The sequence below is a fragment of the Balaenoptera ricei genome, chromosome 19 (genome assembly GCF_028023285.1).
Source record: "Balaenoptera ricei isolate mBalRic1 chromosome 19, mBalRic1.hap2, whole genome shotgun sequence".
NCBI classification, from domain to species: Eukaryota; Metazoa; Chordata; class Mammalia; order Artiodactyla; family Balaenopteridae; genus Balaenoptera; species Balaenoptera ricei.
Window position 1 is genome coordinate 36,490,061 of NC_082657.1, and position 22,133 is coordinate 36,512,193.

Genomic DNA, 22,133 nt, shown 5'->3' on the forward strand with positions numbered 1-22,133 from the left:
ATGCAGGGGACACGGGTTCGAGCCCTGATCGGGGATGATCCCACATGCCGCAGAGCAACTAGGCCTGTGTGCCACAACTACTGAGCCTGCGCTCTAGAGCCCACAAACCACAACTACTGAGCCTGTGTGCCACAACTACTGAAGCCCGTGCGCCCTAGAGCCCGTGCTCTACAACAACAGAAGCCACCACAATGAGAAGCCTGCGTACCACAACAAAGAGTAGCCCCACTCGCCGCAACTAGAGAAAGCCTGGGCACAGCAGTGAAGACCCAACACAGCCAAAAAGAAATCAATAAAAATAAACAAATAAATTTATTTTAAAATAAATAAATAAACAAAGATGGTGACTAGCACGGGGCCATGTGTGACTGCACAAGTCACACACCCATGAAGGCCCTGGGCCTGGCTCACAATGGAGTGACCGTTTCAGAAGAGTCAGCCTTGGGTGGGTGTTTCAGGGTCTGTTTTTGTATGAAATTGGATTAAAGACATTCATGAATGGTGGGGAAGGTTGTGATTTATATTGTTATAATTCACATATGTCCAGGCTTTTATACAAACTATTAGTTAAAGAGCAGCGAAAGAGGTGATCACACCCCATCTCTGTGTATAACCCCAGGCAGAGGCAGAATTCAGAGAAGACAGAGCTCTGAGGGGGCTTCTACTCTATCCCAGACAGACTAAGCGGGATGGCACATCGGCTTTATTTCTTGTGCCCATTCAGACTTGGCCGTGCCAGTCTATTATTTGATCATCTCAGTGGCCCTGTACGGTGCAATGTATTATCTCCATGAGGTCACTGAGGCTCAGAGAGGTCATGGTTATCCGTGGTACATGGTCAAGCTGGGATTGGAAGCTAGGCAGTCTGAATCCAGAGTTCGTGTATGTCAGCACTCTGAACTGGCAGCATTAGAACAAGTCTAATGAGATTGAGGAAACTGTAAGCTGTGGGCTTGGTAAGACCAGACATAAAAGGGCTGTTTTTGAGGGACTTAGACTCCTAGGGGTGGTTTGATAAGGGATATCACTCCAGCAACAGAAATGCAGGATGGATTATAGCCCCAAGGATGTCAATAGGAGATCAGCTAGGGAGGCTGAGCCAGAAAATAAACCTAATTTTTCTCACAAAAGTGTCTGTCATACTTGGTCAGTTTCTGAAATTAATCCACTAGCCAGGAACATTTGTCTAAATACTTTTAATTAAAATGCATTATAATAGGATGAAAGCCAGAGTACAAGTACAGTATTCATGTTTACTAAGAAAACGGATGAAAATATTCCCGATCGCTGAATACATTTGGATAATGAAATTGTAAACAGCTTCTTGGTTTTAATTTTATTTAAAATACTTATATAGTTAAAAAAATAACTTGCTGTTCATTTTCTACCAAAATGCAGGAAATGTTGAGACATTTTAAATTAGTAGAGATTCAACACACATAAATAAAAGTCTTGTTTCAACTGCAGAATGATAATATTCCTGACCTGTACCACCCATATCTTGGCGATCAACCAGTCCCATTACATTTGGGGAATAATGTCAGCCTCAAATTCAATTTATCTAATGTCCAAAGTTTGTGAAAGTGTCAAGTTTTATGAGATTTCTCAGTGAAATTAAGACACTGCTAAGCTCATTTCAAAATCAATTTTCTTTCCAGGACAATTCTTAGGAACCTCAAGAATCTCTCACTTTATATAATAAACAGTATACATTCAAGGGTTGATATCTAAAAGAATAAGTACATTTACATAAAAAAGATTCCTTATTAAGTAGGAGCTCACAGTGAAGGTGTCCTTGAAATATTTTGCCATCTACTAAAGGGCAATAAGTTTACTTTATTGATATATCTGAACTACTTGCTAAAGATGGAAGCATTCTCTATGCTTCGGTCATAGAACATATAGTACAAATATGAAAATGAGGAATGGGGATGGTAAAGAAAAAAATTAGCCAAAACCTCCATACTTCTCTTATTTAAAAAGTGTTTACCAGTGAAATTATGTCTGTACAATATTTTTTAATTACAGCATTATTTTTAACAGCATAAGATTGGAAACAATGCAAATGGCCATCGATGGGACAGCGGTTAAATATTATGGTACATCCATACAATGGACTAGATTGCAGTCCTGAAAAAATAAGCACACCCTTTATGTTCTGATCGGAAACAATCTCCAAAATAAATCAAGTGAAAAATAACAGCAGCTCTAGTATGTTACCATTTGTGGGGGGAAAAAAAGGAAGGAAACAAGAATGAATTTACATATTTCCTTGTGCAAGCTTAAAAATATCTCTGAAACAATAAACAAGAAACTGATAACAGTGGTTGCTTCCAGGAAGGGGACCAGGGAGGTTGGGCGTCTGTAGTAGGAGGGAGAATTTTTACTGGATATCCTTTTGTACACATGTAAACATGTTATTACATTTAAAAATAAATAAAAGCTTTTTAAAAGGTCAAATAATAACATTGCTCATCACTATATTCAATATAATGATTACTCCCATCACATGATATGTCATGGACTAGCTGAATCTGCTTGTTACCCTGGGATTTGAAAATGCTTAGACCAGTCTGGGAATTCCCATATTGTTTACTTCTTTTCACAGGGGAAAGGAAAGTTCTGCTTTAGTTGAATGGATAAAAACACAACTTTGCCAGCCTTCAAAGGCCCCTTCAGTAGTTCACAAGGTTCCTGTGATTTTATATGAAATGGGCAGGACTGGAATGCCAGGTCTTTTGTATTCATCGTTGCTGATGGAAACAAATGGCCTAATACTAGTTTTTGTTTTTAATCACTGAAGAGCCATTCAGTATGCAAATATAATCCTCTCAATAAATATTCATTTCACCGAATGACTCTTTTTCCTTTTTTTTTTTTTTTAATTATAAAAGCAACACGACTTGATCTGAAGAAACCTCAGAAACTTCAGTGATGTCGGCCATGAGACTCCACCTTCTAGGCTTAAAGGAAGTTACTACCATCCTCTCTAGAGCAAGGGTGTAAAAAGCAAGTAATAGATTAATCCCTGCTGAGGAGGCTTGGGTAACTGGCAGAGCAGGTGCTCAGAAGCGCTCAGACCCCTTGCCAGTAAGCCGTTTCCATTGTATCTGTTCTAAGATAACAGCATCACTGAGAACGGAATATAGTCTGGGGAAGATAAGTACTAACTGCCCTAAGGAGCACCGCGTTCCTCATGTGACTGCCCAGCAAACAAAAACAGCATCGGACCATGGGTCAGATGTGCCGGAATTCCCACTTTGTCAAAAAAGCAGCGTAGCTGCCCTCCCTTCTGCCGGAAAGGTTTTCCATTCTTGAAATGTGGGAGACAAATTCCTGAGGGGAAAACCCAAACATTCAACAACCGTTTGCTTCTCCAACAAGGCTTCCCATGTGTTGAAGCCCCACAGAAAAGTATTTTGTTCTTAAAAATAATAACAGGCGCGGGGGGTGGGGGGAGGTAGGGTTCTCTAGTGACGGTGGGAACTTCGGGGCACAAACACTATGAAGTTTGTTAATTTCAAGACCAGCCCTGGGAGACAGAGAAGCTGACATCAGGGCAGGATCGCTGGCTGAGCCGCTAACTGAGGGCAACTGAGGCCACTACTGCAGACCAGCGTCTTGGCCTTCTTGCGGTGCAGGGACTCCGGGCTCACGGGGAGCAGGAGAGCAGGGGAGCGAGGGGGCGGGCGGGGCGCACACCTGCTGGGTTGTGGCGCACTAGCTGCCGCCTCTCTATTCCTCCTCCTCCTCCTTCTCCTCCTTCTTCTCCTTTTTCTCCTCCTCTTTCTTCTCCTTCTCCTCCTCCCCCTCCTCCGTCTCCTCTTCCTTCTTCTCCTCCTCCCCCTCCTCCTCCTCCTCCGTCTCCTCCTCCTCCCCCTCCTCCTCCTCCTCTGTCTCCTCCTCCTCCTCCCTCTCCTCCTCCCCCTCCTTCTCCTCCTTCTCGGGGATCTCCACCAACAGGATCTGTTCGCCGGGATCCGCGCCTGGGCTCATGTGGATCCGCACCGAGCCCTCCTCGGGCCAGGCCACGCCCCCCTCTTCTCCCTCGGACCTCCCCTGGGATGCAGGTGGCAGAGAGCCTGGGGCTGGGGTCTCCGGGGCCGCGGGCTGTTTTGGGGTAGCTGATCCCGTCTCTCCCGCTGCATCTTCCAAGCTCCTGGCCTGGAATCCAGAAAAAGTGACTCATGAGGCAGAGGGGTCTTGGACACTTCACAGTTCCCTCCTTCTCGGACCCCTGGGACCCCTGAGGAGGAAGACAGCACTCCGAAATCTAATAGCTGGAAGGTTGGGTGGAGCTGCATCAGGGTTATGTGGTAGAAACAATATATTATGGGGAAGTTTAAGGATTAAAAGTCCCGGTAGGATGTGGTGAAGCTCTTTGGGATATTTTAGGTCTCTGTGGAGTTGCAGGGCTGGAAGCTGGAGTGAAGTTGCGAGTTCAAGGCCAGAGCCCCATCAACGGTCATTGAGCTGTTGAGGGAAGAGAGGCTGTGACCAGGAGGGAGCGCCACCAAAGCCTCTGCAGAGCTCAGCTGGCCTGCCCTGCCCGGTTAGCTGGGATGTGAGCTCCCTGGTGAATGAGAAAAAGCTCTAAGCAAATACTAAGGTAAAGGCTGATGAGGGCAGGAGCAGCTGCGGCCTGGCCTGTTTCCCGGAAGGTCTCAAAGGTTGAGACACTGCCCCCCTCCCCACCGGCGGAAGAATGGGCTGGGTACCACCGGCATTAGGCTGAGCTGAGCCCCTGTGTCTGGAGACTTGGTGGGTACCTCCAACCTCCAGCCTGCGGGTTTCCCATGGATGGGGTTCCTGTGGGTAGAATTAGGGAATTGGGTGAAAACCCAAGCCTTTGTGGATACCCACGGCCCCTCCTGCGCTCTCTGATGCCATCTCTGCATGAGAGGAAACTGGGAGGGAGCAGCCCCCAGAGCAGGAGGCCCAGTGGTCTGTAGGGAGTTTAAAGTGAGAGCAGTCAGCGTGCTTATGAGGAATAGAGAAGTCAGAGGGCGCTGAAGGAGGGGAGTTGGGTGGGGTGGGGGAGCCAAGACACTCCTAGATCCCACGGCAGCACTGTCAACTCTGACAACACACTTCCGGGGCAGGATGCCCAGATGGTGCCCATTATGGGGTCTTCTTGAAGCATCCTGCTGTGAATGGAGCCAGAAGGATCATGGGAAGTTTGATCAAGTGCTTCACTGTGTTTAACATGCTTTTATAAAAGTATCCAAGGTATCCTGCTTCATCTCTGCTACCCCATGTGACAGCCAGGAGTAATCTGGGTCCCAGAAGGTCCTGGAGGAGATTCCCCAGGACACAGGGCTGGCAGTGACAGAGTCAGGATTTGGACCTGTGTCTATAGGCTGCTATTTAAGAGCTCCATGCACTCTGCCTTTCTGCCCTGGTTGTTCTAAAATTGCCTTTTATGAGAACACACGTGCAAATTTAATTCACATCTCCAAGTTGCCTGGGTGAAGAGCTAATACTTAGAAGCAACAAATCCCATTTCAAATAAAACCTTTCACTGTACTGAGGACATTCTCGGAGGTCATGTCCGCTCAGCCCGACACACCAGTCAGCACTAAAGACCCCAGCTTGCCAGCTCGACCCTGCCCTTGACAGTTTGTGAGCCAGACAATCACATCTGTCCTCAATTTGGGGCCATCGGTGGATGCATCTGGAGAATGTCTTGGAACCCTGGGTGACTTTGGTGTTATTCCCCAACTCCTGCTGTCAAATGACCTCTGGATGGGTCTCCTGGACCAGCCTGCATTGAGACTGAGTTCACCAGGCTCCTTTGATTTCTGTCATGTAGACTGCTGTCCCCTCCCTCCCTGAGCTTCTGCCTAACCCCACCCACCCTTTCCCAGCAGCCTCCCTAAAGGACAGTCATGAACAACCATAATTAGTGCAATCATTCTAATTGGCATTCTTGGCATTAGTCACAGAAAAAAGTCCCAGAACTAAGTTAAAAATTCCCTTTAGATTTAGGGAGTGGGGACAGTTGGCACCATGCCTGTCACCTTGGATTCTCCTTTCAGATCTTTTAAATTGTCACAGACACAACATTAAATATGAGAACATCACTGTGGTCTGGGGAGGGACATTCCCTGGCCACACCCACTGCTCCTACCTCTGCAGCAGCAGCCGGCTGTCCATTTGGGGGAATGCGCCCACCCCAATCCCCACCCTCAGTCCAGGGATGGGCATATGAGCTGGTCCTCCCCAGAGCACCACACTGAATGGCTCAGGAACTGACATGTGACCCAATTCTGTCCAGTGACTATAAGCCCTGGGACTTTTTGCTGGAGCTACTGAGAAAGAGGTACTTTCTTTCTGTGGGAGTTCCTCAACCAGGAGGATGTGATCTTGGGGGATGTCCTCTTAAGCTCTTGGGGGCCTGCCTGGGAATGGAGCCATCCCCAAGGGAAGCAAAGGTGATAGAATGGCAGAACTCATCCTACTGGCATCATTTGAACTTTTAGATCCAGCCTTGCCTGAACTTTTCAATGACTTGCTCCTATAAATTCCCTGTTTTTTCAAGCTAATTTGAGCTTGCACTGTCACTTGCATTTCTGTCACTCGCAACCAAATGAATCCTGACTGATAGGAAGAAGGAAAAATAGTCCCTAAAATGGAATGCGTGGGTCCCTAGGCCTTTTTCCTGGCACGTGGTTGAAATGGACCAGGTGGCTGTGTCTCCAACTGCATTACCTGTTACAGCACCTGCTGCTGTCTTGCAGCCGCCTCCAGCGCAGCCAGCTCCTTGAGTCGCGCCCTGAGGTGGGCGAGCTTGCCACCTTTGGCCCCCTTGGCACCCATCTTTCCTGCTGCAGCCAGGGCGGCACTGAAGAGCTTGGGGGTGCCTGCCCGTGGAGGAAGGATGAGTACACTCTGCTCCTTGGGCTTGTTGTTATTTCTCAGCATTCTCCTGAAAGAAAGCAGCATCCGCTAACATCACCAGCAAGCTCTGGGAGAGAATGAAGCCTCATTGGTTCGGGCGGAGTCCTTTAGTTGAGTTGTGTGATGGCGTTTGTTTTGACTAACAGTTTTTGAGCTCCTTTTCTGAGCCCAGCACAGTGCTGTTTGAGGCACCACATCTCACTGAACAATCAGAACAACCATAATGATGTGGGTCTTATTGCCTGTACTTTATAGAAGAGGCTCAGAGGGGTTAAGTGGCTTTTCTGAGGTCACACAGGAAATGATGCAGGATACTTTAGTATACGGAATCAGAAATAGGATGCCCAGATGAAAAAGAGCCCGAGCTTTCTGCTTCTCCTTCTTTTGCTTCATTGTCATTTCACCATCATCACCATCACCAATGTGGACACGAGTGTCTGTATGTGTCAGGCTCTGTGCTCAGACCTTTACAGGCAGGCATTCTTTGGTGACCCCTGCGATCCCCCTTCCTGGTGTTCACACCTGTGTGTGACCCCCTCCCCTTGGGGGTAGTGGGACATGTGACATGCTTTCAACCAGTGGAATACAGCAAGGGAGATCAAATGTCATTTTTGTGACTGTGTCACATAGGATTGTGGTCTCTGTCTTACAAGGAGACTCTCCCTTGCTGGTTGTGATAAAGCAAGTGGCCATGTTGGGAGAGGCCTACATGGCAAGAACCTGAGGGCAGCCACTGGCCAATGACTAGCTAGGAACCGAAGCCCCCAGTCCCACAACCACAAGGAACTGAATTCAGTCAACAACCATGGGACCTTGGAAGCAGATCTTTCCCCAGTCGAGACTTGAGACGAGACCCAGCTCTGGCCCACATCCTGATTACTGCCTTGTAATGGATGCACCTAAGCTGTCCCCAGACTTCTGACACATAGAACCTCTGAGATAATAAATATGTGTGGTTTTAAGCCACTCAATTTGTGGTAACGTTGTTATGCAGCAATAGGTAACTGATACGCACTTTAAGTCTCACAGTAATCCTTACAGGTAGGTCCTATTATTCTCCCGCATTTCAAATGAGGATGTGGACGTCTAGAGGGGGTGAGTAACTTTTCCAAGGCCACACAGCTAGGAAGTGGCAGAGCTGGAATTCAAACCCATGCCTTTGAACCCAGCACCCCAGGTCTTAAGGATTACAAAGCAGTATCATGGTCATTATCTTCTTGGACGCTGACAATACTCCATGACCTGGAAAGGGCTGGGATTACTGTACCTAGAAGGGTTGGGGAAACTGAGGCTCAGAATGGGAGGAGTGACACGCCCAAGGTTACAGGAAGTGGCAGAGACAGAATTACAACCCAGATCCAATGCAATATACCACCCTGCTTCTCTAAATAAGGAGAGAATATTCCATCAAAGGGAGCCCCAGCCTTTTATAAGGAATTCTTCATACTACAAATACGTGATGAGTGGTTTGGCTCAAGAACAAATGAGTTTCCCTGCAGTCTAGCAGGTCTAGACGACTAATTGGCAAATTCATTCATCAGGGTTCCGGCCAAACTTGTTTGTTTAAAAATGAGGCCATTACTGGCTGCTTATCTAATCAGAGGCAATGGATTTAAATTGTGCATATTGATATTAATTGCCCAAGACTTACATTTTCGAGCTGGGGCTCCCCCAGGAGCCCACAAACATGATAATTATCAGAGGCCTCTTCCAAACCCGGCACTGTCACCTGTGTTATTTGAGTCCATAATTCACAGCACGGCAGTCCGTGGGAAGGCTCAGCGTGGTACTCAAATGACATGAAAGAACCATCTACAGGGCCTTTGCTGATCGCTAATGGCTATCTCTGTTTTGAAACACTGAGCTGACTTCTGGGACATTTCCAGATTAAGGAAATTTATCCTCATTTTCAGATGACATGAGTTTCACTATAATTACTATATAATTCACCCCCGGAGAGAGTGGCATGCATGAGATCTTTTTGCCCCATTTCTCGGAGTGGCCAAGTCAGAGAGCGAAGCATCTCACTTCTTTGGGGCCTCAGGTCCCCCATCTGTAAAGTGGGGCACTTGGACAGAATCTCAGCAACTCAGACATCCCCAGGCCCTGTGGTTCTCAGACCCATATCTCCTTGGATGGGCAGAGCTCATCTGTGATCCCCTGCCTCTCTCCTCAAGCTTGCCTGTCCAGAGAAGCAGCCTCTGATGAACTGTGCCACGGCCCACCAGCCCCTCCTCCTTCCTCTGGCTGCCTCACCCCAGCACACCGCAGGCGCGGCCAGGAGGCAAGGCCTCTTCGGGATCCCGGCTGACTTGCTAAACCCACACCTAACCCAGCCGAAGGAATGGGGTGACAGCTATGAGCGTGGCTTTTCTGAGCCATGTTCCTCTTGCAGGGGGCAGGAAGGCAGGGGGAGGGGAACCCGGTGCCTATTCTCAGACATAAGCATTCAGTTCTCATTATCTGCAGTAGTTAAGTTCTGTAAAGTATCTGCAGACACGGAATTAGTGACTACTGAGCCATGGCTTCTGGGAGAAATACAGGATTCGGTTATGGTGAGCCTCTCGACACATTTTCATCAACTGTTCATTACATAATCTTGTCTTGTGTGTGTTTCTGTTTAAAGACATCTTATTTAATATACATCATTGATTTGTTTACAATGAATGCATGGCTCTCTAACTCAGAGAGCCCCTGCGTGGGGCGACACGAGATAGCACTTCAGCACTACACCTGGGGCCATTTCAACAGCAAAGTCACCAACAAAAATCACAAAAATGTGAAAAACATGCTACATAATGGACCACACAAAGACACTTGTTTACAATATGAGCTGAAACAAGAAGGCAGACCGTCACCTTCTTCAGCTTTAGCTGGGAACGTGCACTTTAGGTGACTCAAATTTTCGCCTCTGGGCACACGTCTGCGAATGTCTGTGTAAGCCTTTGAGTATTGATTTGGGATTACAAATAAATTTAGTGAGTAGGCGAATTGCAAGTATGGAATCCGTGAATAATGAAGATTGACTGGCCATCCCTGTCCCTCGGGACAGTAGGGGGAAGTGGACAGACTTGGGGGAAAGATCAGGTAGACCAGCCATTGGAAGGGCCCCATGGCTTCTCTGAGAACAGCCAGGTAAGAAGAACTACAGGGCAGCTTCCTTCCCTGGGAGACCCCAACGCCTTGTCTATATTATGCTCTAAGGCCGACACTGCATCCACTCACCTGGAAGCTGCCAGAGGGATTCTGTAAAAACTTAAGTCACAGTAAGTCACTCCTCAGTGTAAAACCCTGCATAGCCCCCATCTCCCTCAGAGTAAAAGCTAAAGCCATTGTGAGGCTTCCCCTACAAGGCCCTACCCAATCTCACCCCCTACACTGCTGCCATCCCATATCAAGCTACACTCATTTTCTTGTTGGTCTCCATGTAACACTCAGTCTGTGCCTCCTTGAGACCTTTGCACATGCTGTTCCCTCTGCCTGGAATGCTTTTCCCTGCAGGCAGCTCCCCAGCTCACTCCTTCACTCTGGCAGGTCTCAGTTGAAGTGCCACACCCTGAGAATAACTTTTCCTGACCAACTTATTTCTCATAGCTCCCTCCATCACCTCTATCTCTTCGTGTGGCTTTATGTTTCCTTATGGCCTTTATCCCCAGCTGACACATCACATAGTCATTCCTTTCTCCATTGTTGGCTTCCCTGACTAGAATGTAAGCTTTGTTTGCTCCCTCCTGTGTCCCCAGGGCCTTGAACTATCAGCTCAATAAATTATTGTGCTGTATGAATGGACATGGTGAGTTTGTTCCCTTTATCATGACCACTCTCTGTACAGCTTATTTACGGTGACTGAAGTGGAAAATATGAATATGTGATAAAAGGCAAGGGACGAAATACCAGATAGGTGGGTTAAAAAGGCTTTATCCCATGGGAAAATTATAGAGAGAATTTAATGGATAAAGAGGAACAATTATTATTATTAACATGTATTGAGCTCTCCTGTGTGCCAGGCCCCCTGCTAGAGACATTCACATACACTATTTTATTTAATCATCTCCACAACAAAGTGATTACCCTTATTTTACAGTGGAGAAACTGAGACCAGAAAAGTAAAGTAACTTTTCCAAGGTCACACAGCCAGTACTGCACATGGACAGGACTTGACCCCTATCAGCCTCCCAAGCCTATTGTGCATTTTCTACCACATCGTGCTGCTTCCATCACTCAATTTAAAACCTGATCTTAAGTGTTTGAAAGCAAAAAACTGCTTTTCTTAAAAATTACCTATTCCAGGGAATTCCCTAGAAGTCCAGTGGTTAGGATTCCAGGCTTTCACTGCTGGGGGCCCGAGTTCAATCCCTGGTTGGGGAACTAAGATCCCACAAACTGCACGGCATGGCCCAAAAAAAAAAAAAAAATTACCTATTCCCCAACAATACAAAATACAGATGCACAAGGTTATTCGTTGCAATACTATTTATAATTGCAAAATATTGGAAATAGCCTAAATGCCCATTCAAAGGAATGCTTTGCAGTTGTCAAAAGGAATGAGGAAGCTGTCTGTGGACTCAGTGAATGCTTTCTGGGATTTCTCGTCACGTGAGAAAAAGTCAAGTGCAAAAGAGAATCTGCAGTGTGCTATCCTTTGTGTAAGACAGAAAGGGAAATAAGCAAATATTCACAGATCTGCCTATTTTTGCAAAAGGAAACACAAGAAGAAAAAAGCAGAAACTAAGGAGATTAGATTCCTGTAAGGGGTGGGTGACAACAGGTGCGGGGAGTTGGGACTCTGAGTGCGCTGTTTTGTAGCCTCTGCCATGTTCATGTTCTACGTATTCAAACCACAAGAAATCAACAAGGGTCAGTGCGGGGGAACCCTGAAATGGAATGCAAACTGAAACACGTGAGCCTAGCTGTATTTCAAATGAACCGAACAACCACAGTAAAGGGAGGAAGACAGAGAACCAATCCAGATAACCTTGAACACAACACCTACATCATGGGTCCTCAGGCTAAAGACAGAAAGAACTGCTCTCTGCTTAGAAGGCTTTCTTCTTTCCAGTAGTATGAAACAGGAATTCTGGTGCTACTTTCTCTATATTGTAGGACTGAACAAATGAATCAATGTAATGAGGATAAAGGGAGTCAAATTTCTCAGTGTTGGAGAAGGAATTTACAAATATGGAAAAGGAGATTAGAATGAACTCTGTGACGTTGGATCGAAATTGTTAGATAGGTGGAAATAGAGACAGAGATATACAGAGATATAGATAGACACAGACAAAAAAATAGATGTTGATATATATGTATGTGCATATACATATATGTATGTGTGTGTGTGTGTATATATATATATATATATATTTGCATTTATACATACAGGTGTATATGTGGATGTATTTCCCAGCTCTGTCCACTGTGGAGGCCTAGTAACACCCCAGTAGCAATGAGAGCACTTAGTACTCATATCTTAGTTTCTAAAAACCATTCCCCTCTAAAAGGAATCAAGCCTCCTTGGAGAAACGGCCATTTCCAGGGATGCAGCAGGGAAAGTATAAGATGAATCTACGGCATCTTATTGTGCCTATAAGCAAAAAAGTGCTAAAATATAACAGGGATGTAACAAAAGTTCACTATATCCAGCCTAAAGAGGTGTCCAGTGGCCAATGTGGAACAATTTAAGCATGAAAATGATGATTGTAACAGGATATTCATGGAATAAAGCAAATCCATACCATTATAAATAGATAAATGAATAATCAAATAAATGGGAAAGAAAAGAAAGTTCTTCCTTACAGTACATTGCTAGCTAATAAATGTAGAAAGCATGACAGAGTTAGAAAATCACCACTTTGCAACCATCATGGCAATCATTGCAAGGAACCTTCAATGGAGGTTGAAAGTAGTGAGGTGAAGTGAGATAAGGAACAGGAAATCTACATCATCTCAAGGTGACTCGCCACTCATTACTTATTAATTTCAAAGGGAAAAATAATAACTTGAGAGTGTGGAAACTTTAACCAAGTGATCAGAGTAAAAAATCATCAGAATAGGGAGAAAGCAGCCTCTCAATATACTGTACTGAGAAGGACACAACATCACTTCTGAGTAATTCCTGCCCAAAATGCAGAAACTGAAGGTAATGATGAGAAAACATATAAACTTAAATGGAGGGACATTCTACAGAATAACTGGCCTGTCCTCTTCAGAGAAGTCAAAATCATTGAAGATAGGAAAAGGTGAGGAACTTTGATCCCAGATCAAAGGAGACTAAAATGGCAACATCATGCAGTGGGGGATCCAGGAATGGAAAAGAAGAAAAGAAAAGCTATAAAAGACACTATTGGGACGATGAACAAAATTTGACTATGGATTAGGGATGAGATAACAGTATTGTTTCAATATTGAATTTCGTGATTTTGAGAAAGGTACTACAGTTATGTAAAAGAAAGTCTGAGTCCTTAAGAAATGCACACTAAAGTATATATGGATTTCTTTTATTAAAAAAAAAAAATGTACCTGGCCTTCTTCCGGAGCAACTTCTCAGACTCGGGATAATGCACCAAAATTTCATTCAGGTCCTTCTTATCCAGAATGAAGAGGTTGGTAAACCCGTGGGCTATCACGTTAGCCGTGCGCCGGTTCCCGCCCCCAACAGCCAGCAAGCTGGGGCAGAGAAGGGAGGGAGGTGAGACCCTTAGGAGGCTGCAGTTTTGATCACACTAGCATCTTCATTTTCCCCCCTGCCTGGAGCATCACGATGGCCTCACACGGGTGCGAGCTGGGCCCACCTTGCGTATGTCGGCAGGTGCCAGTGCTGCATGCATGGCGGTTTCCTCAGACCCACCGAAGGGCCCTTGAGGACGTGGTCCCACCCACTGGCCATCCCCCCCTTCCCCAGCCTTTGCCGAGGTCCCCTTGTTTCACCCCGTTCTGACCTTATTTCTCCAAACACAGATCCAGCTTTCAGCGTCACCAGTACGGACTTCCCATCCGGGCCACCCAAGACCTGCACCTGCCCCGCCTGGATGATGTACATCTCCCGGCCTATCTCCCCCTGAAACAGAGAAGGGGGCGAGTCCCTCTGTCATCACCAAAAGCAACCACAGAAGCAGCAGGGCTGGGCCCAGGCGCTGGTGGCACAGTGCAGAGGAACCTGGGCTGGGATCGAGCCCTCCTACCGACTTGGTACGTGGTGTAGAGATAGTCACTTCCGCTCCGGGGTCTCAGTCTCCCCACCTGTAGATTGCAGGATTACGGTGGGGAGTTAGTGGTGTGATGGAAAATGCTAGATAACGAGGCCCAGGTGTAGTGGTATTCAGTAAATTTCCAATTATACGCACCCATGGAGGACCCAGAGGCATGGAAAAGCTCACAGTGGTTCATACAATCAGCTGATACCTGTGCCTCCCCCATATCCTATCAGGAGCTTGGGAGGCATTTGCTAACTGAAATAGGAATGATAACAGCTTTAATACGAATGTCCAGCATTACCTAACGCTTTTCTGTGCCAGGCGCTGCTCTAAGTGCTTTACATGACTGAGCCTGCTTAGCCCTCAACAGCCCTCTGCAGTAGGAACTCTGCCCAAGGTCACAAAGTTAAGCAAAGCCGAGCCGGGATTTGAAATCAGGCAGTCTGGTTTCATGAACCCAGAGTTCATGGTTGTTATGAACCCCCATTCATATGTTGAAATCCTAACCCCCGGCTCCTCAGAATGTAACCTCATTTGGAAATAGGGTCATTACAGATGTAATTAGTTAAAAGAAGATGAGATCATACCGCAGTTGGGTGAGCCCCTACTCCAATAGGACTGGTGTCCTTATAAAGGGACATTTGGGCACAGAGACAGGCACAGAGGGAAGACAATGTGAGGAGGCACAGGGAGAAGGCAGTCATCTACAAGCCAGCAGAGAGGCCTGGAGCAGACCCTTTGCTCATGGTCCTCAGAAGGAACCTACCCCACTGACACTTGGATCTCGGACTTCTAGCCTCCAGAATTGTGAGACAATACAGTTCTGTCATTTAAGCCATTCCATTTGTGGTACTTTGTTATGGCAGCCCTAGCAGACTGATACAATGGTCTTAATCACAAATTAAACCAAATGAATGAATGAATGAATGAATAGTTTGCTTCGGACTAGAATCAGAAATACCCAGTCTGCCAGCACCTTCCAATCCTCATGCCTTCACAGACCGGTGCCCTGGCCTGATACCTATCGGCCACACCTGGTGTGTTTAAAGGGAGAGAGACCAAAGACTGGTAAGTGGCTATGCTTTTGATTTGGCTTATGCTTTTGATTCATTTGACAAATATTTCCTGGGCATCTCACACATGCATGGCCTTCTTAACAAAAAGGAAGAAAGTCTCGTTTCCCTGTTTCAGTGTCCAATTTGACATGGGGCTGAAGTGTGAGGGGGCTATAGAGCTCACCCTCATCTCACTAACCAGCCCAGGGGTGGTCCTGGGGTGGCCTCGGGTTGTCTCAGCGAGATTGTCACAGAGCCTAACCTGTCAGCAGAGGGCGCCATTTACACATGTTCACCAAGTGTTCACTTCAGCTTCCACGGCAAACTTCCCAACAATCTGATTCATTCTTCCTCATCAGAGGTAAAGTCTACATCACCCACAAGGATATTAGCAACAGCAATGGCACCGACTCTGTGCCAGCCATGGTGCCAAACTCCGTATGCATATCTTCTTCAATTCTCACAATCACCCCATGAGGGAGATACTATCAATATCCCTACTTACCCATGAAAAGAGCCAGGCTCAGAGAGGGCAAGCCACTTCCCCAAGGCTGCACAGCTAGGAAGTGGCTCCAATGTCAGACAAATCATTCTATTGTTCCCAAACTTCCCTTGGCCGCTAAGGTTGCAGCTTTAAATTCTCAGCCATACCCTTGTCCCCATTCCCCCAGGTCTTTGATTCCAGAAACTTCACTGTTATGCATCATACAACTTGGAGATGGGGCCCTTCTGGGGCTGGGGGTTCCTGAGTCTCACACGGGGTTCTTGGGCGATATTTTCACCCCTGTAGACACACTAAGCCTTATTAACAGCTCTGAAATCTGCTTCCTGCTCCTCCACCCCGACCACTCACTCACCAAGTGACCTCGATCTCACCTAAAATCCCAAAAAATGGGAGCAGAAGGGACCTTAGACACTGTGTAGCCCTGGCATTCAAACCCAAATGTGTCCCAGGATCAGGGGGATGATGTAAAGGAGAGAAGGGAGCCTGTGGGGCAGTGGAGAGTGGTGGGACCTGTGGCATCAGGAGAGGACGACATCCCCTTCAGGGCCAGCCCCTTCTCCACTCCACATGATTCTGGCTATTTGGGAAAGTGGGGCTCAATGCTAGCCGATTTTCTGTTTTCAGCTGGAAATCTGGATTTTTATGTGAAACCTTCCAGGTTTTTTTGGCAATGCTGCGCAGTTTGCAGGATCCTAGTTCCCTAACCAAGGACTGAACCCAGGTCACGGCAGTGAAAGCACCAAGTCCTAACCACTGGACCTCCAGGGAATTCCCGAAACCTTCCAATTTTTAAAGGTTGGAGACTAATTCAAAATTTTATTTTTAGATTAGGCCAAAAAAAAGAAAAAAAAAAACCCATGAAACATCTGTGGTCTGGCTCCTATGCAAGGACCATTTGTTTGCAACCTCTGACCTACCTTACCCCTCCTCCAGCTCCATTTTCCTGACAGGAAGACCAAGACCCTGGAAGCAGGTCCATCTACACAGTCAAGACCCTGCCCCTCTTTACGCTCCTCACTTTCCTCTTCTATAAAGTGGGGCTCCTCGTCCTGGCCCCCATGGTCCCATGAAGAGGGAGCAAGGCCTGAGGCACATCTGAGTTCAGTGCCTAGAGCTGGACAGAGCCTCCTTGTGCCAAAGAAGCCAGGAGCCCTGGGGTCAGCTCACCACACTCCTCCCCTCCTGGCAATTCCGCTCTCCCCGTTATGCCTTCATAGGCCCCCACTCCAGCCCAGCTGCGACAGGCGGTGGCTGTGAATCCCAGACCGCCTTGAGGCTGCCCTGGGCCACTCACCTTCTTGCACACGTAGTCGTTGGGCAGGTAGACAACAGAGCGAAGCCTCTTCAGCATGTCGAAGATCATCTGCCGGTCACAGCCCTGGCCCCGAGAGGAGGGGAAAGGAGCCGTTTAGAGGAAGGTGTGGGCTCTGGACCTTCCAGAGTCCTGAGGGTGGGGACACTGGGCGGGCCATACCTGGAAGAGTGCCACTTTGCTGACGATGTCATAGTTCACATCGATGGCGAGGTCCATCCGCATCTTATCTGGAAGCTGCACCATCAGCTCTGACTCGTCTGCAAATGAGACCCTGCAAGGTTCAGAGGCACAGCGGGAACCCTCCTTCACACACACAGGGCCCGTTTACACCACACTGGCGGGGACCCCAGGCACACCATTCCTCTACCACCTGGAACCACTCTAGATTGGGAGGGTATCCTCTCTGCCTCCAGGCCTTTGCCAAAGCCGTTCCCTCTGCTGGGAACAACCCCCTTCACCTGCCTGCCTAACCCTACTCATTCTGCAGAACCCAGCACTCATGTCACCTCCTCCAGGAAGCCTTCCCTTGACATCCTCCCACCTAGCTATTATGTTATCAGTCCCTGTGCCATAGCACATATCACACCCTTTACTGCAATTGCCAATGATCTGTCTTCTCCACTCACATTATAAGAACAACATTAGCAAGAAATAAAGTACATGGAGCACTTACTATGTGCCAGGCAGTTTTACAGAGTGCTTTACCAAGATGATTTCATTAAATCCTCCCAGCAGCTCAAGAGGTGCCCACTATAACCCACTTTACAGACAAGGACAGGGAGACTCCAGAGGGCAGTGACTTGCCCATGTCCATGCAGCCCAGGGGAATGGAATCAGGACCACACCCAGGCCCTGTGACTTCAGAACCTATCCTGGGAGAGCAGTATGTCTGCCCACCATGGGGTCTATGGTGTGCAGCTGAGAGCCTGGCACAGAGTGAAGGTCGGTAACTGGAGACAGAAATGTACCACAGGGCCCCAGCCCCGTGCTCTGTCCACTGCACCACAATTAGCTTAGGGCTCAAGTGCTGGGTCTGTGCAACCCTGGGCAAGTCAGAGCCCTCTCTGGTCCTTAACATGTGCCCCTGTGAAAAGTCACAAGGCTGTCACTAGAACAGAATGAGGCAGTGGAAATGAACATGCCTTGGAAACTGTAGTCATGTGCTTTGTCCACAGACTTGCCAACACTCCCAACTCAGGAGACCGTGGGCCTCAAGTGTGGCTTCTTTGAGACCAGAGTGAACCCCACAGAAGCAGTGGGGGGCCCTTTCATTTTGCTGAGGGCCTTGGGAGACTCTAGGCACAGTGCCAGTGGTCCATAAGCTTTTCAGAGCCCTCCAAAACGATGTCTAGGCTCTGAAAACAAAATTACTAGCTCCCCAAAATAAAAAGGAAACAGGAAAAAATTAAAGTCAATTAACATGTAACTAACCTATTCAAATTTCACTAAGGATTCCATTTAGAATCTGTGAAAACTTCACTACATTTGGAAACAGTTTACAGGTAAGATTCTCCTACTTTGCAAGAATAACTGAGCACACCTCATCATTGACAAGAAAGCAGAAAGAGCAGTGAATGAAAATGCATTTTTTTAGCCAATTTCAGAAGCAAAGTATAACATCAAAAAATTAAAAAAAAAATATTGTAATAAACTCTAATGGAAAATAATCTGAAAAAGAATTTTTAAAAATTTACAAAATATGTATTACATGTATGGATGTGTATGAAGAGGAAGAGAGGAGAGAGAAGCAGAGACAGAGTCTTCCTTCCCTCCTGGTTCCAACTGTACTTCCATCTTCAAATGGAGATGCATTTCAAGGTGGGGGACGGCATTCGGAAGACAAGCCGTTCAAGTCTTCAGGGGTCTCCTGATGGCTTAACTTGGGCACCGCCCAAGGCCTCCCCAGGCCGCTCTCACTGAAATGTCGGGGCCAAGAGAGGCCCCCATGCTCGGGCCCTCAGGGACACGGGATGAGGCCACGGTCCAGGAAGGCAGGGCACCGGGTCGGGCGGGGGTGGGGGAGCTGGTGACAGCTGGGTTGGGGCGGGGAGGGGCGTGGGGAGGGGGCGTGGTCTTACCCAGCATGCCTTGGGAGTGCCAGGTGTACTCATACCAGGTCTTGACCCGGTTCTGCACGGACCTGGGGATCTTGTAGAAGTTCATGTACTTCACTGTGCTGTCCATACAGTTGCGGTAGTAGGTCTTTCCCGCCGTAGCGGCCCCCACCACGTCTCTCATCTGGGGGTAAGGAGGGTGGTCAGGGGAGCCGCTGGGTCAGAGCGGGGCCGGGCTCTGGGGACGTGTGTTGTGGGCACATGTACTTAACACAGGCCAGGGGTACGTGCCTGCGGGGCTGGGGGGAGATCAGGAGGGAGGGAATCCCATGTCCACACAGGTTTTCCAACGATGCTGGACGTGGAGGAGCGAGGCTGCTGGCCCACCTCAGGTCTCTGGGGCCACACAAGGAGGGAAGGCCTCCCTGGGCTGGGCTGGTTCTGGTACAACGTGGCCCCTTGGTGCCAGAGGTCACTTTGACACCACGCGCCAGCCTCCCGCCCCCTGAGGAAATATGAACCAGGGGTGCTGCTGCTTGGAGCAGAGCCCCTCAAAGGTAACTCTGAGGATCCCTGGTGGTTGCCTCAGGCACTGACTACAATATGAGCCGCACCCCCAGCACATTAGAATCCTCCGGGGGCTTCTCTCCAAGGGAACAGCCCGAATCCTCAGCCCCTGCAGAAAGCCATTCAGCCCTGCTCCCCAGCTATCCCAAAGGACTGACATTTCAAATGGGAAGCAACCTCAGAGAGGAAATGGGACCTACACCTCCATCACCACCCCTTCACTCAGCGGGTCCCAGAGCTCCAGGCTCCTAACTCTCGGCCCAGTGCTGTTTCCTGGGCTTAGTCTGAAAGGAACGGGCACAGATGGTGATGCTTCTGGCAGCAGCAAGAGGGAAAAGGGCCCTGCAGGCAGGTGGTTTGGAACAGACTAGGGACCCAGCTACCTGTCCGATCATCACGGAGAAAGCGAAGACACCTGTGAAATAGTTCAGACCCTGGAAGGCAATTTCAAAGAGCGTCTTGGGGTCGGGCAGGCCGCCGATGGTGATGAGGGTCTTCACAGCCCAGTAGTAACAGCGAATGTAACTAGGGAGAGAAGAGGAAGGGAACCTCAGTCATCACAGGCCCCGCCCTGTCGATCCTGGGCAGCCTGGCTTGGATACGTGTACACTGTACAAAAGAGAAAAAGCTTTACAGCTCATAAGTGCAAACAAACAAAACAAAACCGAAAAAAAAAAAGGAAAAAGAAAAAAACCCTCTCCCAACTTCAGAGCCCTCTGCCGCTTGTAGAGCATGTTCACAGGTGCTGTGTGGTTTTGTTGTGGCTCTGCCCCGACCCTGCAGAGACATGTTGTCATCCCCATTTACAGATGTGGAAACTGAGGCTTCCGGAAATTGCTTAGAAGACTTGGCAGGAGGATAAACCAGGGTTTTCCGGCTCCTGATGCCTCGGATCCCTCAGTTTCCCTCAATATGTTTTCAATGTCCACAGTCTTTCCTTTGCTATCCCATCATGAGGTTCAAACACAAGCTCAAAAGTGGAAGATATCTGGAGGATCCCCTTTTCTGACCCTCCCCCTTGCCTGTCCACTGACCAGATAGTGAAATTGAGGGCCGCAGAGGGAAAGGGAACACCCATGGTCACCAGCTGGCAAGTTCCAGAGCTCAGACTGGAAACCAGATGTCATCTGCTTCTCTGAGCTGGCACCCACCATCAGTAAGCCTTTGACACAAGCTCATGGATCATCGGAAAGGGAGGTATGGGTGATGGGGCCCTACTGTGTGGTAAAAGGCATAGGAAATGCCCGCACTTGTCTAATTATCACAAAGCAGTGAGAGTCCCTCCCTTTTTTTTCTTTTTTTGAGTTTTAAAGTTTTGCATGTTTGTTTATAATTACAAGTGTACATTACTCCAACAGAGCAGCCCCATTGCTATGTTCTAATTCTTAGCCATTAAGTCCTACAAAAATAAACCCAAGCTTTTACAATATCTTAAACAATACAGAACTAAAATCTTTATAGCTATTTAAAGGGATTTAGTTACCAAGGTGCTTATGTTCATACCTTCAGACCGTGCCCTCCCAGGGGTCAGCAAGGCTGAGGTCAGCAGGGCCTAACCCCAGGGCAGGCTTTCCTGTGCTTCCTGTCCTCCCACCAGGGCACAGGAATTGCCCAGGGCCTGCCCTGGCTCCAGTGTCCTGATACACCCATGTTTCCAGGGTCCCTGCTCTACTGGGAAATGGAGAACATCATCCAGTTGGCCAATCATCTGGTCCAGGAATGACCCCACATTTGTCCTCCCCTGGGCTCTGTTCACCAGCTATATATGCAGCACCATGCTTAGAGCATGGGCTCTGGAGCTGGACCGCCTGGGCTCAAACCCAGCTCTGCCACTTTCTAGCTGCATAACCTGGACAAGTTACTCATCTAGCCAAGCCTCAGTGTCCTTCCCCTGAAAGGGACATGGCAATAGAGCATCCTTCACAGGGCGATCATGAAGGTGACATGAGGTGCAAAAGAGCGCCTGGCACATGGTGGGCTCTCAGTAAATGTCAGCTATCAGAGCCTTCACTGTCACTGGTGCCGGCAGTGGGGAACAATAGACTCACCTATGTCCTCAAGAAGTTCACTGTCTAGTGGGGACAGGCAAGTCAACGTGCAATGAGCACTGGGCGGTGGGGAAGCAGAGGTTGCTGGGGAGTTGGGGCAGTGGGGGGCTCTACCTCTGAATAGCTGCGAGGCCTGGGGCAGGGCTCTGGGCCTCCTGACCCCCTCATTACCACCTGGTGCAAGAAAAATCTCAGAATCATGAGACAGGCCTGCCCTGTCAATCCCCACCATACCAGTCCTGGCCACCAGAGGGCGTGCTAAGCAGCCTTTAGGAGGACTGAGCTGGGCGCTGCCTGGGCACTGCCTGGGCTCTGGGTGCCACTGGGCCACCAATAGAAGATGAGTGATATCCACACAGCTCCTGCTTTCCCCTAAACCCTTACTGGCTGGAGAGGTCAGCCACTGGCATGGATGGCACATCTTAGGGGCTTCCCAAGTCTTCCATGCCACTGGGTCTGTGGGGACCCCTGCATGCTGCCCCAGACCCGGCCAAAGCAG

At 48.2% G+C, this 22,133-nt stretch overlaps 1 protein-coding gene across 1 annotated transcript in view; it reads right to left on the reverse strand.

Moving 5' to 3' along the window:
* Window positions 1-3,643: 3,643 nt before the first annotated feature.
* The window catches only part of CNGB1 (cyclic nucleotide gated channel subunit beta 1), a 70,202-nt gene continuing 51,712 nt past the window's right edge, over window positions 3,644-22,133 (reverse strand). The window contains 8 exon segments of the mRNA XM_059903677.1: window positions 3,644-4,164; window positions 6,712-6,928; window positions 13,417-13,563; window positions 13,836-13,954; window positions 16,945-17,028; window positions 17,125-17,222; window positions 19,044-19,203; window positions 19,970-20,111. Of these exon segments, the coding sequence (XP_059759660.1) occupies window positions 3,736-4,164; window positions 6,712-6,928; window positions 13,417-13,563; window positions 13,836-13,954; window positions 16,945-17,028; window positions 17,125-17,222; window positions 19,044-19,203; window positions 19,970-20,111 (1,396 nt within the window). The 3' untranslated portion in view covers window positions 3,644-3,735.